The sequence below is a fragment of the Bombina bombina genome, chromosome 5 (genome assembly GCF_027579735.1).
Source record: "Bombina bombina isolate aBomBom1 chromosome 5, aBomBom1.pri, whole genome shotgun sequence".
Lineage (NCBI taxonomy): Eukaryota > Metazoa > Chordata > Amphibia > Anura > Bombinatoridae > Bombina > Bombina bombina.
In genome coordinates this window covers 634,727,813-634,746,024 of record NC_069503.1, presented here as the reverse complement: position 1 = coordinate 634,746,024, position 18,212 = coordinate 634,727,813, and the positions used below count along the sequence as shown (strand labels likewise).

The 18,212-nt window shown below is 38.2% G+C and overlaps 1 protein-coding gene across 1 annotated transcript in view; it reads right to left on the bottom strand.

Annotated features, from left to right (window-relative positions):
• The window catches only part of EPB41L4B (erythrocyte membrane protein band 4.1 like 4B), a 433,805-nt gene that overhangs the window by 98,619 nt on the left and 316,974 nt on the right, over positions 1-18,212 (bottom strand). The window contains exons 7-11 of the mRNA XM_053714600.1: positions 8,170-8,290; positions 5,514-5,601; positions 4,343-4,431; positions 487-556; positions 231-400 (exon numbers count right to left, since the gene is read on the bottom strand). Of these exons, the coding sequence (XP_053570575.1) occupies positions 231-400; positions 487-556; positions 4,343-4,431; positions 5,514-5,601; positions 8,170-8,290 (538 nt within the window). The remainder of the gene's footprint in view (positions 1-230; positions 401-486; positions 557-4,342; positions 4,432-5,513; positions 5,602-8,169; positions 8,291-18,212) is intronic.

Sequence of the window (18,212 nt, the reverse complement as noted above, 5' to 3'; positions counted from 1 at the left end):
TAATGTAAGTAAATTGGAAAGTTGTATACAACTTGATCCTCTATCTGAATCATGAAGGAATCATTTTGGGTTTCCTGTCCCTTTAAGGTAACAATTGCTTTCAGATATTGAATGTTTTTTCCTACTGTGTATTAAAATGGAACTAGTGAATGATTCTAGGATCACAAAAAGAAATACATAAAAATAGATTAATAAACAAATGTTTTACGTAAGATTTTCTCTTGCTGTACCTGAATCTGAATCTCGATCCCAGTCTTATGAATTCTGATCTACTTGGTTTGTTATTCGCTGGCGTTCGAAGTCTGAAAAAAGCATGATTCTCCACTGCACATTTCCATAAGTGTTTACAGGACTTGGAGTTATCCAGACGGAAAACAAAAGTATGCTCCTGTTCTCTACCCTATATTGACAGAAGAGAATACTTTAAAGCTGCTACAATTTTGTTAGATATGAACAAACAAATTACACATCTAACACAATTCTTACCTGATCATCATCTTCTACCACAACAAGTGTTAATTTGCTTTTCTTGAAGTCCATTTTGGTAATTTTAGGCCTATTAACAAATTAATTTGTGAATTTCAGGTAAATGAAAAGTTTAGCACTATATAATTTCTATAAATTATAGTTCTACATCAATACGTAGGCAGATTGTTTTGAGAAAAAAAATAAAAAGAATATATATATATATTTATGGTAATTGTAGGCCTACAAATAAGGTGGGAATTTAAAAATGTAACAAATGAATTGGTGAATGTCAAGTAATTGCACAGTTTAGAACTACATTATTAGTATAAGTTCTTGTTGTAAAAAAAGGCTAATTAATACATAAATTCTCAAGAAATATATATTTACACATGTATAGTATATATTATTATGCATGTGTAATTAAATATGCACACAGTCTTTAAACAAATTAACAGTCTGTCTAACAGCACTGAGATTATGGTTTAAACACCAAAGTGAATCTGAGAACCAATTGAGAAATTAATGTCTATCAAATTAATGAGAGGCATCATTCAAACGATATGTTTGCAAACATTTTTCTCATGCTTCACAGCACATCTCATCAGCATGAATGTGTCATAAAATACTCAAAAGAAATACATCTTTATGAAACCACCAATAAGCACCAAACTGCAGCAATTTCTACATGAATAAGTATGTGGTTGGTTTGGTTTATAGAATGTTTCATCACATGTGTTAAAAGGGATATTCAACACATTTAAAAAATGTGCTTTGTCCCACGCTCCCTACAGAGGCCAAAAAGCAAAGCATGTAAACTTGGTTTTCTAATTGCTGCAAATCACCTAAACCAGCTATTTGTTTTGCAGCATTTGCAGGTTACAGATATTACTTTTTGGGCCAAAGACAAAAGCAAAAGGTGTTTAATTTAATGAATCGTTAACATGCATGACAGAACTATCTGAACATTATTATTTATATTTAAATCATTTTTATTGGAAAAAAAAAAACTTTCGTTTGTACAACCATACAGTAATTCGAGCATTATATATTAACAGGAATCACAATGTTCATAGTATTATAATGCCTTATTTATCTGGCAATTTTTATAGTCAAGATATCGCGGACCGAAGGCCATCTCCACTGTTACACAATGAAAAATTAGTTTAACTTGTAGAAATATTTAACAAATAAACAAAACCAACTAAACTGAACATAACAAGTGTCTTGGTGCCATAGACTGCCTTACCATAATTATATTTAAATGTTATATAATTGGATATAGTTTGTTTACTTAGTACTCCCTATCCTATATTCTAATTAGTATAGTTACTACCATTTCTAAAATTCCAGTAACACCATATTTCATCATTGCTGTCTTTTGTGCCCATTGCCCAAGATGCACATTCATACATGTTGTAAGTATGTAGAATCTTATTTTGGATTTCCATCCACAACGGTGTACCTACTTTCCAATGCTTTGCTATACAGGTTCTCACCACTGTACATAACATTTTAATAAAGGTATTGATAGGCTTATTAAACCCATGAACCCTATCATGAAGTAGTGCATGCGTAATGGTGAGGTGAATTTGTTCATCTAGCAAATAACTGAGCATGGAGGAAAGTTTCTTCCATAATTTTTGGACTCCTACACAATCCCACATCATGTGTCGATAGGTTCCCCTCTCTCCGCATCCCCTATAACACAAACCTAAACGGTTCCGTGACATAAGTGCAGTTCTAAGTGGTGTAAAATACCATCTAAACATCGTCTTTAAGGTATTTTCTTTTGAGTCCGCACTCATTAGGCCTCTTGTGGCTGCATCAAAGACCTCATACCATGTGTCCAGTTCTAAGGAGATATCTAATTCTGTCTCCCATTTAAGCATTAATGTGGTCTTAGCTAAAGTTCTTAATTTTTGAATGTCAATGTACAGTCTGGATATGGTGTTTCGGTCTAGATTGTGAGTTACAGACATTTACCAGTGTAGACCCTCTAGTGTTGTTTACCCTCTTGAGAAATGTGTGGAGAGAAGAGGACAACTGCAAATATAAATACCAATGTATTTTAATAGGAAATATTCTTTCTTGTATTTGGGCGTAAGTAATTATTTTATTTTGTAGCAGGATATCTGCAACTCGATACAATCCTTTGTTCTCCCACTTATTGATTTTTTTCTGTGCCTCTCCATGTAACAAATATCTAATAGGTTGTAAGATTGACCCCACCAGGCACAATCCCTTTTTGTGTGCTAGTTCCAACCAAATATGTTGTGTGCTCTCAGTTGTTGGAGAGCAGTAATAGCCTTCTTTGCGTATCGTGTTTTTATGTTCCCAAAGAACCGCATCTGTGTTATCCCACCTTCCCATGTCTTCTTCTAATTTTATCCAAATCGCCTCTTGTTTGGCTCTGAGTATTAACGCGTTTTAAACTAACCTAGCTGATTTATAATAGTCAATTAAGTTCGGTATTCCCAGTCCTCCTAGCTTTTTGTGTTTTGTCATAGTTGTGCTAGCTATTCTGGCTATTTTTTTCCCTATAAATGTTAAAATCTCCAACTGTATTTTCTCCAGATCAGGGTAAATAATACGTATAGGGAGAGCCCGGAAAAGGTATAATAATCGGGGTAGAACATTATTATTTAAAGGAATAGAAACATTAAATTTAAAAGGATTGGATAGAATGTGACATTTTATACAACTTTCCAATTTACCTATATTATCAATTATGAATAGTATAATTTGTTAAAGGGTGAGTTCAGGAGCGTGCATGTATCTTAGCCATCTGGCAGCAGTGTAAGCAACAATGTTTATAGCAATTTTATACATTGTTACAAATTCAGACACATGCACACTTCTAAGTACCCATCAGCCTACTTTTAGGCTTATTTTCCAGCAAAGGATACCAAGATAACAAAGCCAATTTGCGAATAGAAGTAAATTGGAAAATTGTTTACATTTGCGCAGTATTATCTGAATCATGGAAGTTTAATTTTGACTTTACTGTCCCTTTAAACAATCACATACACTTGGTTAATTACAAATAATAACTATGTGTATCCTTTAAAGGGACACTGAACCCAAATTTTTTCTTTCATGATTCAGATAGAGCATGACATTCTAATTTACTCCTATTATCAAATTTTCTTCATTCTCTTGGTATCTTTATTTGAAATGCAAGACAGTAAGTTTAGATGCCAGACCATTTTTGTGAACAACCTGGGTTGTTCTTGCTGATTGGTTGATAAATTCATCCACCAATAAAAACGTGCTGTCCAGAGTATGAACCAAAAAAAAAAAAAGCTTAGATGCCTTCTTTTTCAAATAAAGATAGCAAGAAAACGAAGAAAATTTGATAATAAGAGAAAATTAGAAAGTTGCTTAAATATGAATCATGAAAGAAAAAAATTGGGTTCAGTGTCCCTTTAACCATTAAGTTCTGTCCAGCCTAACAGTAATCATAGTATATAGAAAATCAGAGCTCTATGAACAGAAACTGTGACTGTTAGTGTTCCAAGATGGCAGGTGGTAGACCAATTAATTTGTAAAATCTAATAATATGAAATAGCACTGGCACATCAGTCAGTTAAAAGTATGTTTTATTCACATAATAAAATTATATATATATATATACACACACACACACACAAGGAAAGTCAAATGAAGAAGTCTCATGTGTTTTATAATATGTGAATAAAGCTTATTTAACTGACTGGAGCGTCGTCGTTTTGACAGATTATTAGTCCTACAGAAAACCCATTCAGACGATTTCAGCAGTAATAAATTTGCCCTTTCAGTTATGACAGAGATTAAAAAAAAAGTAAACAAGACAAACATGAAACAATAAATCAAGTGAACAAAAAGATTGAATTACCAAAAAAATAAACCAATTTTGTTGGAGCCTTCAAAGATTAAAATGCCTGTTGGTGTTAATCCAAGAGCATAATCGCAGCCATCTTTCCCCTAAAACAAATACATAAAAAAACATGTTTTTATGTTTGCTATATTCTTAAAGGAATAGAAAATGTATACATCTAAGAGTTTTCTGATTAGAAAATAATTGTCCTATTTTATATTATGCATAAGACATGTAGTATTGTCTTGAATTACATATAAAGTAAAAGACCGACAATCTATATGGAGACACTGTAGTATAGAAAACAGTCTGCATGGTTTTCTTTCATATGTCTTAACTTGCATGTAAATCTGTTTACGCACTTATCTACTAGTTTAAAAAGTATTTTTTATCAGTAACAATAAAAATCTATTAAAATATATTAAGCATCAAGTAACTAACAACTAAATATGTCCTCCTCCACTCAGATTCCTGGCCGATAACCATAACCTCATCAGGTGTAGGTAGGCTGACCATATTGCCGCTTTAAAAAAGAACACATATGAAAAATACATATGTCAGGGTTCTTATACAAAACATTTCTTTAAACAGCCCTGAAAGCAGCTCTGACATATGTATTTTTCACATGTGTCCCTTTTAAAGCTGCAATATGGTCACCCTAGGTGGAGGGGATAACGAGCACAAAAAAAAAAAAAAAATTGCCCCTTAAACTACAGTTTTAGCAAATTCAGCAAATATTAATTTTGCCTTTACCAAATCATAACATTACAATAATTATATTTGCATGTTGATTTTATCAGACTGCATTGCAATCTATACAAACCAATAATCAAATGTAATATTCAAATGCTGACATTTTATATTCAAACCTTACAGTCAATATTCAAATAACAATATATGTTCTACAGGAAAATGTGATTGTTATAATAAATGACAAGGATGAGGTTTTTCAACCTTTTGAATCTCAAAATTCAGACATTTACCCATCCCTACTTGGCAACCTGCATTTTGGTCTAATACAACAATGTTTTTTTTTATTTTTACATAACTACATACTTTTAATTTAGAGGCCAAATAAAATTTATAAACAAACTATCTAAAAAAAAAAAGTCTCCCATAGATTGACACAAGAAAAGCTGCAGCTGTTCTACATATACTTTAAATGAAAATAATAATTTTTTTGTATTACCTTGACCAAGTGCATATCCACTCCATACATTTCTAACCACTTGGCTTTATTCAGGTAGCAGAGCTCAGCCTGTGCCGGTGTTTTACCCCTGCAGATAAAGTTGAATTAGTTGTTCATTAGTTCTTTATTTCATAATGTCATACAAATCAAGTATGCATTGCTAATATTTAACATAGAAATTTAAATCAATAAACAAAAAATCTAATTAAAATGTCTCTTTAAAAATAGAGGATATATTATTCTTTCATCATGAAAGCCACGGCTAGGATCTAAGATGAATATTACATTACAATCGTTCACGACCTGTTTGTTTCCAACGCTTTCAACCTTTTAGCAATTACTGAAACCTGGCTATCTTCCTCTGACACTGCTTCCATTGCTGCTCTCACACACAGTGGTTTCCACTTTAGCCACACACCTAGGCCAGGTGAGAGACACAGTGGCGGGGTTGGCATCTTACTCTCCCCCTCCTGCTCCTATCAGTACCTATCCCCATTTCCATCTCTCTTGTTTTCTTCCTTTGAAGTCCACTGCATTCGCCTGTTCCCCCCCTCTCTTTCAGAGTGGCAGTTATCTATCGCCCCCCTGGACCAACCTCCCAATTCCTTGACAACTTTGCTGCCTGGCTTCCTTACTTTCCCTCTACAAATACACCTGCTCTAATCCTAGGGGACTTCAACATCTTCATTGACCACCCATCTGCCCCTGCTGCCTCTAAACTTCTCTCACACACTAACTCCCTCGGCCTCTCACAATCCACCCTATTCCCTACCCACGTGATGGACACTCTATTGATCTGGTATTTTCCTATCTCTGCTCTCTCTCTGATGTTGACTGTCGCCCATTTCCCATCTCAGACCACCATCTGCTCACCTTTGATCTTAATATACAGGCTAAACCTACCTCCCCCCCTCGCCCCGCACCAGTAGAAATCTGCACACTGTAGACCTTCCCCAACCTTATTCAAATTCGCCTCCCCCACACTTCCACAATATCCTGCCCTGACCTTGCTATAACCCACTATAATAATACCCTCTCTTCTGCACTTGACACTCTCGCTCCCCCCCAACTTCGCAAAGCCCCACGTCGCCAGCTCCAGCCCTGGCACTCCCAGCAAACACGCCACCTACAAAAATGCTCCCGCACTGATGAACGTTCCTGGAGCAAATCCCGCTCTGAACCTGATTTCATGCACTATAAGTTCATTCTTCACTCTTACACCTCTGCCCTTCACCTAGCTAAGTAAACCTACTCCTCTTCTCTTATATCCACTCACTCCTCAAACCCTAAAAAACTCTTCTCCCTTTTCAAATCTCACATCAGCGACTGCTTATCTGGCATTTCCTCCTGGATGGCCTCTCATCACCTAAAAATAAACATGGCCAAGACCGAACTACTTCTAATCCCTCCCTCTAACTCAACTCCAGTTTCTAATTTTTCCATCACTCTTGGCGGCACCACTATCTCCCCATCACCCTAAGTCCTCTGCCTCTGAGTCACACTTGACTCAAATCTGTCCTTCAATCCCCACATCCAATTGCTCTCTTTATCCTGCCGCAACCACCTACGCAATATCTCCAAAATGTGTCTGTTTCTGAGTGCTGAAGCTACTGAACAGCTAATCCACTCCCTGGTAATTTCCCGACTTGACTACTGTAATAACTTACTATCTGGCCTCCCTCTCTCCCCTTCAATCCATCATAAATGCATCTACAAGGCTAATCCACCTCTCTCGACGCTCTGTTTCTGTTGCACCTCTCTGTGAGTCCATTCACTGGCTCCCTATTCACAGCAGAATTAAATTCAAAATTATTATCACCAGACTCATTAACAAATGAACTTCACTTACCCACCAGTTGCCCTCATCTATCTCCTCACTAATATAATTCTCACCTTTGCTGTCCCCACCTCCTGTTTCCCATCCTCCCACCCATCTAGATTGTAAGTTCCCACGGGAATAGGGCCCTCAACTCCCTTTGCATTCGTCTGTAAAATTTTGTCTCTTATTGTATTGTTTCTCCGTTGTACTTTTATCCTTGTACCCAAGGGCAGCGCTGCGGAATCTGTTGGCGCTTTATAAATAAAGAATAATAATAATAATTACATTTTTATTGGCTGTCTGATTTCCTGTAGTTTTTTTTTTTATATGTATGCATCGGCTTTGTTGGTTTGAGAGACATTTTAGGACAGTGAGGCTAAGAGTTAGATCATTGACTTACAATGTGACATTCTAAAACAAACATTACATGTCATTCATTTTAGCATGGAACATTTGCATTAAGCACCCTAGAGACCTATGTGTTTAAACCCCACAAAATGATTAGACACACCAATACTGCAGCTCCTGAGCATGACAATGCCGCATATTAGTTGATTGGCTGACAGGTCATGTCCTGCTCAGGTGAGGCAATGCTTTCATCTCCCAAGAAGAACTTTACCTATGTGTTTAACATAGCTGCTGTGTATGACACACAAAGTTATCTAGGGTTAGTAGTGTAAAATGACATGTTCTAATGAAAGGTTGACATTTGTATTACTTTAGAATGTCCCTTTAATAAAAAGTTACATTAGCTTTTTCACCCTTTTTTAACAAATGTGTAATTTTTATTTGTTTAAATAAAGGTATAGGAATAACTTAAGCTCGGGTATACTGTACCTGCATTCAGCCCACTTCTGAAAAATGTCCAATTCAATGGTTTCTGTCTGGTTTGGAATGAAACGGAATTCGGACACTAGCTCTGGCGTGTGCTCAGAATGCTCACATTCTCCAAGTTCAGCTGAGGAGTAGCAAACAATAGATTAAAGGCACTTTGCTTACTCGAGCAATCATAAAACACAAGTGACGTAAAGGGACATTGTACACTAGATTTTGTAACGTTTTGTAGCTGATCCATTTATAAAGCCCATCTGGCAGTGTTTTTGTCACAATGTATAGTTTTGCTTATTTTTTAATAACATTGTAATGATTTTCAGACTCCTAATCGAGCCCCATAGTGTCAGATGCATTGTTTATGTTATCTGTCTTTTCTTATACAGGAAAGGGAGGGGGAGTGTCTGCTCTTTTTGTTTTATCAGCCCTTTTCCCTTGGTGTCCCAGCCTAACCTCATCAACAGCGTTAAACTGGAAGCTTTTAAGTATGTTTTTAAACGGTTTTATACTGGATTTTTAGATCAGTATCTGTGCATATTCTTCTTTATAGTAGTGTCTATAACATGCAGCTATATGAAAATTGGTGTATACTGTCCCTTTAAATGATATATCTGAAATGATAAACCAGGCATAAAACAGAACTAAATAGCGACCTATCAATCATGTAAAACACAGAATTCCTTCATAAGCAAATGATGAGAACAAACATATAATGAGATATAACAAACATTTATCTGTCTCAACATGATTTTAGTCCTTCTGTCACACACCAAAAGAACAGTTAATTCAAAAGGAAAAGATGTAAAAGACCCTACATGTTTACAGCACCAGGGAAAGTGCTATGTTTTATTATAACATTTTCTTTGTTTTCTTGTTATCCTTTGTTAAAAAAAAGCAGGATGTTGGCTCAGGAGCGTGCACGTGTATGCAGCACTATATGGCAGACGTTTTGCAACAATGTTATATATGAGCAAGAGCACTAGATGGCAGCACTATTTCCTGTCATGTAGTGCTTTAGGCATGTGCACGCTACCCTACCTAGGTATCACTTAAAAAAAGAATAACATAAGAACAAAGCAAATTTGATAATCTAAGTAAATTGGAAACTTTTCTAAAATTGTATTCTCTATCTGAATAAGGGAAAAAATGTAGGGTTTCATCATGTTCCTCTAAGGAGACATTAGAGATCACTATTTTATCAGCTCATTAGTAATCAAGCAGTCAATAACACAACAACGTATGAGCCCAATTCCAAGCACCATGAAGACCGGAATCTCTGAGTCTCTACTTACTCCAAACGAAACAAGTGATATCTGTCACAGTACTGTGTAACATTTACTTTATTTAATCCCAAAGGTAAATAAAAACAGAAAAGTTTCGGGCATCACTGCCATTAAAGGGAAAGTCTAAATGAAAAGGTTTATTGCTTAAAAACAGATAATCACTGCATTACATATTCCCCAGTTCTGCATTACCAACACAGTTATATTAATATACTTTTACCTCTGTGATTACCTTGCATCTAAGCCTCTGCAGGCTGCCCCCTTATCTCTGTGCTTTTTACAAACTTGCATTTTAACCCATTAGCGCTGGTTCATAATCACTCCACAGGAGTGAGCACGATGGTATCTATATGGCACACTGTCTAGCTATGAAAAACTAATAAAATGCACTAAGATAAGAGGAGACGGCCTGCAGGGGTACAGAAACAGGCAGAGATTTAGAGATTTAAATGTTATAAAGTATATTAATATATCAATGTTGTCAAACAAGTAGAGGAGTAGCAGATAACAGTTTAAAATTTCTTATTTTATTATATATTCAAGGTAAAAACGACATCCATGGGTCACATCCGGCACACACTCAAAAACTGCTAACATGTGTCGACCGTTAGGTCGTAATCATAGCTACACATTGAACACCTGCTGACCTATTTAAGGTAGCAGGGGACAACCTGATTGGTTAAAAACAACTCTGCATAGTAATGCCTATTAGTATATACAAGACCTTATTGGTTACATTCATTGTGCTTAATCACAAGGAGAGACAATATATTAACAAAAACATGTATGTATATATATACAAACAGTCGAAGATCAAGATCAAACAACATAGTCAGTGCAACATTCATTTATGTATGTACATTTTACATATGTATTTGGGCCATAATCAGATCACCATAAAGATGAAAAATTGCTACAAAGAATTGTTTTCAAATATGGTATCAAGTTATTAGTAATTACGATTAAAATAAAATAAATCGAATTAGGGATTCCTGGATAACTATATTGAATACCCGGATTAAGTCAAAAAACAGAATTTATGTTTACCTGATAAATTACTTTCTCCAACGGTGTGTCCGGTCCACGGCGTCATCCTTACTTGTGGGATATTCTCTTCCCCAACAGGAAATGGCAAAGAGCCCAGCAAAGCTGGTCACATGATCCCTCCTAGGCTCCGCCTACCCCAGTCATTCGACCGACGTACAGGAGGAAATATGCATAGGAGAAACCATATGATACCGTGGTGACTGTAGTTAGAAAAAATAATTCAACAGACCTGATTAAAAAAATCAGGGCGGGCCGTGGACCGGACACACCGTTGGAGAAAGTAATTTATCAGGTAAACATAAATTCTGTTTTCTCCAACATAGGTGTGTCCGGTCCACGGCGTCATCCTTACTTGTGGGAACCAATACCAAAGCTTTAGGACACGGATGAAGGGAGGGAGCAAATCAGGTCACCTAAATGGAAGGCACCACGGCTTGCAAAACCTTTCTCCCAAAAATAGCCTCCGAAGAAGCAAAAGTATCAAATTTGTAAAATTTGGCAAAAGTGTGCAGTGAAGACCAAGTCGCTGCCTTACATATCTGGTCAACAGAAGCCTCGTTCTTGAAGGCCCATGTGGAAGCCACAGCCCTAGTGGAATGAGCTGTGATTCTTTCAGGAGGCTGCCGTCCGGCAGTCTCATAAGCCAATCGGATAATGCTTTTAAGCCAAAAAGAAAGAGAGGTAGAAGTTGCTTTTTGACCTCTCCTTTTACCAGAATAAACAACAAACAAAGAAGATGTTTGTCTGAAATCTTTAGTGGCCTCTAAATAGAATTTTAGAGCACGGACTACGTCCAAATTGTGTAACAAACGTTCCTTCTTTGAAACTGGATTCGGACACAAAGAAGGTACAACTATCTCCTGGTTAATATTTTTGTTGGAAACCACTTTCGGAAGAAAACCAGGCTTAGTACGCAAAACCACCTTATCTGCATGGAACACCAGATAGGGCGGAGAACACTGCAGAGCAGATAACTCAGAAACTCTTCTAGCAGAAGAAATAGCAACCAAAAACAAAACTTTCCAAGATAATAACTTAATATCTACGGAATGTAAGGGTTCAAACGGAACCCCTTGAAGAACTGAAAGAACTAGATTAAGACTCCAGGGAGGAGTCAAAGGTCTGTAAACAGGCTTGATTCTAACCAGAGCCTGAACAAACGCTTGAACGTCTGGCACAGCTGCCAGCCTTTTGTGAAGTAAAACAGATAAAGCAGAGATCTGTCCCTTCAGAGAACTTGCAGATAATCCTTTCTCCAAACCTTCTTGTAGAAAGGATAGAATCTTAGGAATTTTTATCTTGTTCCATGGGAATCCTTTCGATTCACACCAACAGATATATTTTTTCCATATCTTATGGTAAATTTTTCTAGTTACAGGCTTTCTAGCCTGAATCAGAGTATCTATTACAGAATCTGAAAACCCACGCTTTGATAAAATCAAGCGTTCAATCTCCAAGCAGTCAGTTGGAGGGAAACCAGATTCGGATGTTCGAATGGACCTTGAACAAGAAGGTCCTGTCTCAAAGGTAGCTTCCATGGTGGAGCCGATGACATATTCACCAGGTCTGCATACCAAGTCCTGCGTGGCCACGCAGGAGCTATCAAGATCACCTAAGCCCTCTCCTGATTGATCCTGGCTACCAGCCTGGGAATGAGAGGAAACGGTGGGAATACATAAGCTAGGTTGAAGGTCCAAGGTGCTACTAGTGCATCTACTAGAGTCGCCTTGGGATCCCTGGATCTGGACCCGTAACAAGGAACCTTGAAGTTCTAACGAGAGGCCATCAGATCCATGTCTGGAATGCCCCATAATCGAGTTATTTGGGCAAAGATTTCCGGATGGAGTTCCCACTCCCCCGGATGGAATGTCTGACGACTCAGAAAATCCGCTTCCCAATTTTCCACTCCTGGGATGTGGATTGCAGACAAGTGGCAGGAGTGATCCTCCGCCCATTGAATTATCTTGGTCACTTCCTCCATCGCCAGGGAACTCCTTGTTCCCCCCTGATGGTTGATATATGCAACTGTCGTCATGTTGTCTGATTGAAACCTTATGAATTTGGCCTTTGCTAGATGAGGCCAAGCTTTGAGAGCATGGAATATCGCTCTCAGTTCCAGAATGTTTATCGGGAGAAGAGATTCTTCCCGAGACCACAGACCCTGAGCTTTCAGGGGTTCCCAGACCGCGCCCCAGCCCACCAGACTGGCGTCGGTCGTGACAATGACCCACTCTGGTCTGCGGAAGCTCATTCCCTGTGACAGGTTGTCCAGGATCAGCCACCAACGGAGTGAATCTCTGGTCCTTTGATCTACTTGAATCGTCGGAGACAAGTCTGTATAATCCCCATTCCACTGTCTGAGCATGCACAGTTGTAATGGTCTTAGATGAATTCGTGCAAAAGGAACTATGTCCATTGCTGCAACCATCAATCCTATTACTTCCATGCACTGCGCTATGGAAGGACGAAGAACAGAATGAAGTACTTGACAAGAGCTTAGAAGTTTTGATTTTCTGACTTCTGTCAGAAAAATCCTCATTTCTAAGGAGTCTATTATTGTTCCCAAGAAGGGAACTCTTGTTGACGGGGACAGAGAACTTTTTTCTATGTTCACTTTCCATCCGTGAGATCTGAGAAAGGCTAGGACGATGTCCGTATGAGCCTTTGCTTTTGACAGAGACGACGCTTGAATCAGGATGTCGTCCAAGTACGGTACTACTGCAATGCCCCTTGGTCTTAGAACCGCTAGAAGGGACCCTAGTACCTTTGTGAAAATTCTCGGAGCAGTGGCTAATCCGAATGGAAGTGCCACAAACTGGTAATGCTTGTCCAGAAAAGCGAACCTTAGGAACTGATGATGTTCCTTGTGGATAGGAATATGTAGGTACGCATCCTTTAAATCCACCGTGGTCATAAATTGACCTTCCTGGATGGTAGGAAGGATCGTTCGAATGGTTTCCATTTTGAACGATGGAACCCTGAGAAATTTGTTTAGGATCTTGAGATCTAAAATTGGTCTGAATGTTCCCTCTTTTTTGGGAACTATGAACAGGTTGGAGTAAAACCCCATCCCTTGTTCTCCTATTGGAACTGGATGAATTACTCCCATCTTTAACAGGTCTTCTACACAATGTAAGAATGCCTGTCTTTTTATTTGGTTTGAAGTTAATTGAGACCTGTGGAACCTTCCCCTTGGGGGTAGTTTCTTTGAATTCCAGGAGATAACCCTGAGAAACTATTTCTAGTGCCCAAGGATCCTGAACATCTCTTGCCCAAGCCTGAGCAAAGAGAGAAAGTCTGCCCCCCACCAGATCCGGTCCCGGATCGGGGGCCATCCCTTCATGCTGTTTTGGTAGCAGTGGCAGGCTTCTTGGCCTGCTTACCCTTGTTCCAGCCTTGCATCGGTCTCAAGGCTGGTTTGGGTTGAGAAGTATTACCCTCTTGCTTAGAGGATGTAGAATTAGAGGCTGGTCCGTTTCTGCGAAAGGGACGAAAATTAGGCTTATTTTTAGCCTTAAAAGACCTATCCTGAGGAAGGGCGTGGCCCTTTCCCCCGGTGATGTCTGAAATAATCTCTTTCAAATCAGGACCAAACAGTGTTTTACCCTTGAAAGGGATGTTAAGCAATTTTGTCTTGGAAGACACATCCGCTGACCAAGACTTTAGCCAAAGTGCTCTGCGCGCCACGATAGCAAACCCTGAATTTTTCGCCGCTAATCTAGCTAATTGCAAAGCGGCATCTAAAATAAAAGAGTTAGCCAATTTAAGTGCTTGAACTCTGTCCATAACCTCCTCATACGAAGATTCTTTATTGAGCGACTTTTCTAGTTCTTCGAACCAAAAACACGCTGCCGTAGTGACAGGAACAATGCATGAAATTGGTTGTAGAAGGTAACCTTGCTGAACAAACATCTTTTTAAGCAAACCCTCTAATTTTTTATCCATAGGATCTTTGAAAGCACAACTATCTTCTATGGGAATAGTAGTGCATTTGTTTAGAGTAGAGACCGCCCCCTCGACCTTGGGGACTGTCTGCCATAAGTCCTTTCTGGGGTCGACTATAGGAAATAATTTCTTAAATATAGGGGGAGGAACAAAAGGTATGCCGGGCCTTTCCCACTCCTTATTTACTATGTCCGCCACCCGCTTGGGTATAGGAAAAGCATCGGGGGGCACCGGAACCTCTAGGAACTTGTCCATCTTACATAATTTCTCTGGAATGACCAAATTGTCACAATCATCCAGAGTAGATAATACCTCCTTAAGCAGTGCGCGGAGATGTTCTAATTTAAATTTAAATGTTACAACATCAGGTTCAGCTTGTTGAGAAATTTTTCCTGAATCTGAAATTTCTCCCTCAGACAAAACCTCCCTCCTGGCCCCTTCAGATTGGTGTGAGGGAATGTCAGAACCGTTATCATCTGCGTCCTCTTGCTCTTCAGTGTTTAAAACAGAGCAATCGCGCTTTCTCTGATAAGTAGGCATTATAGATAAAATGTTTGCAATAGAATTATCCATAACAGCCGTTAATTGTTGCATGGTAATAAGTATTGGCGCACTAGATGTACTAGGGGCCTCTTGTGTGGGCAAAACTGGTGTAGACACAGAAGGGGATGATGCAGTACCATGCTTACTCCCCTCATTTGAGGAATCATCTTGGGCAATATAATTATCTGTGGCATCATTGTCCCTACTTTGTTTGGACACTATGTCACAATTATCACATATATTTAAATGGGGAGAAACCTTGGCTTTCATACATATAGAACATCGCTTATCTGATGGTTCAGACATGTTAAACAGGCTTAAACTTGTCAACAAAGCACAAAAAACGTTTTAAAATAAAACCGTTACTGTCACTTTAAATTTTAAACAGAACACACTTTATTACTGAATATGCGAAAAAGCATGAAGGAATTGTTCAAAATTCACCAAAATTTCACCACAGTGTCTTAAAGCCTTAAAAGTATTGCACACCAAATTTGAAAGCTTTAACCCTTAAAATAACGGAACCGGAGCCATTTTTACATTTAACCCCTATACAGTCCCAGGTATCTGCTTTGCTGAGACCCAACCAAGCCCAGAGGGGAATACGATACCAAATGACGCCTTCTATAAGCTTTTTCAGTGGTTCTTAGCTCCTCACACATGCATCTGCATGCCTTGCTTTCCAAAAACAACTGCGCATTAGTGGCGCGAAAATGAGGCTCTGCCTATGACTAGAAAAGGCCCCCATCTGAAAAAGGTGTCCATACAGTGCCTGCCGTTTTTTAACAACAATCCCCAAGATTATAATAACTATTAAGAGTTATAATCTGCCAAATATGCTTAGCAAAGTAATCGTTTTAGCCCAGAAAAATGTCTACCAGTATTTTAAGCCCTTATAAAGCCCTTTATTCTTTTACTTAATCTAAGAAAATGGCTTACCGGTCCCCATAGGGGAAATGACAGCCTTCCAGCATTACAAAGTCTTGTTAGAAATGTGGCCAGTCATACCTCAAGCAGAAAAGTCTGCCAACTGTTTCCCCCAACTGAAGTTACTTCATCTCAACAGTCCTGTGTGGAAACAGCAATCGATTTTAGTAACGTTTGCTAAAATCATCTTCCTCTTACAAACAGAAATCTTCATCTCTTTTCTGTTTCAGAGTAAATAGTACATACCAGCACTATTTTAAAATAACAAACACTTGATTGAAGAATAAAAACTACATTTAAACACCAAAAAACTCTTAACCATCTCCGTGGAGATGTTGCCGGTGCAACGGCAAAGAGAATGACTGGGGTAGGCGGAGCCTAGGAGGGATCATGTGACCAGCTTTGCTGGGCTCTTTGCCATTTCCTGTTGGGGAAGAGAATATCCCACAAGTAAGGATAACGCCGTGGACCGGACACACCTATGTTGGAGAAAGAAAGACATAAATTGTATCCACCAGCAAACCAATACACACATAAATGAAAAATGTATAAACGGGGAAAACAGTTCCTGATACAATATTCAATGGCTAAAGATATTGAATTATATCTAAACCTGATACATAATGCACAATTATAAACATGTTCCTGGTCTAGTTGAATAGTTGCAAAAATATATTAAATAGCATCTAAACCTCTGACCTCACAAAATGTTGACATTTTAAATGAATAGTGTCAAAAGGTTAAATTGACACATATAAGATATTATCTGGCCAGCTGGAGGATCAGGGGTATGGATGAAAACACAATCACCTAGATTACGAGTTTTGCGTTAGAGGCTATGTGGTGCTAACGAGCAGTTTTCTCTCACCGCTCACTTACATGCAGCGCTGGTATTATGGGTTTTCAGAAACCTGTTCTTAAAAGACAAGAAGTGAGCGGAGAGCAAAATTTTGCTCCTTACCGCACTTCAATACCAGCGCTGCTTAAGTCAGCGGTGAGCTGGTGTAACGTGCTCTTGCAAGATTTCCCCATAAGAATCAACGGGGAGAGCCGGCTGAAAAAAAGTCTAACACAAGCAAAAAAGCAGCGTAAAACTCCTTAACGCAGCCGCAGTTATGTCTACACCTAACACCCTAACATGAACCCCGAGTCTAAACACCCCTAATCTTACATTTATTAACCCCTAATCTGCCGCCCCCGACACCTATATTATACTTATTAACCCCTAATCTGCCGCTCCGGACACCGCGCCACCTACGTTATACTTATGAACCCCTAATCTGCTGCCCCCAACATCGCCGCCACCTACATTATATTTATTAACCCCTAATCTGCCGCCCCCAATGTCGCCACCACCTACCTACACTTATTAACACCTAATCTGCCGCTCCTATAATAAACATATTAACCCCTAAACCACCGCACTCCCGCCTCGCAAACATTAAATATTATTAACCCCTAATCTGCCGCCCCTAACATTGCCGCCACCTACCTACATTTATTAACCCTTAATCTGCCGCCCCCAACGTCGCTGCCACTATATTAAAGTGATTAACCCCTAAACCTAAGTCTAACCCTAAACCTAACACCCACTAACTTAAATATAATTTAAATAAATCTAAATAAATATTCTTATCATTAACTAAATAATTCCTATTTAAAACTAAATACTTACCTGTAAAATAAACCCTAAGCTAGCTACAATATAACTAATAGTTACATTGTAGTTATCTTAGGGTTTATTTTTATTTTACAGGCAAGTTAGTATTTATTTTAACTAGGTACAATAGTTATTATATAGTTTTTAACTATTTCATAACTACCTAGCTAAAATAAATACAAATTTACCTGTAAAATAAAACCTAACCTAAGTTACACTAACACATAACACTACACTATGATTAAATAAATTAACTAAATTAAATACAATTACCTAAATTAAATTAGCTAAAGTACAAAAAAAACAAACACTAAATTACAGAAAATAATAAACAAATTTCAGAAATATAAACTTATTACACCTAATCTAATAGCCCTATTAAAATTAAAAAAGCCTCCCCAAAATAAAAAAAATCCCCTAGCCTAAACTAAACTACCAATAGCCCTTAAAAGGGCCTTTTGCGGGGTATTGCCCCAAAGTAATCAGCTCTTTTTTTCTTGTAAAAAAAAATGCAAACAACCCCCCCAACAGTAAAACCCACCACCCACACAACCAACCCCCAAATAAAATACTATAAAAAAACCTAAGGGCATTTGGATGGGCATTGCCCTTAAAATGGCAGTTAGCTCTTTTGCCGCCAAAAC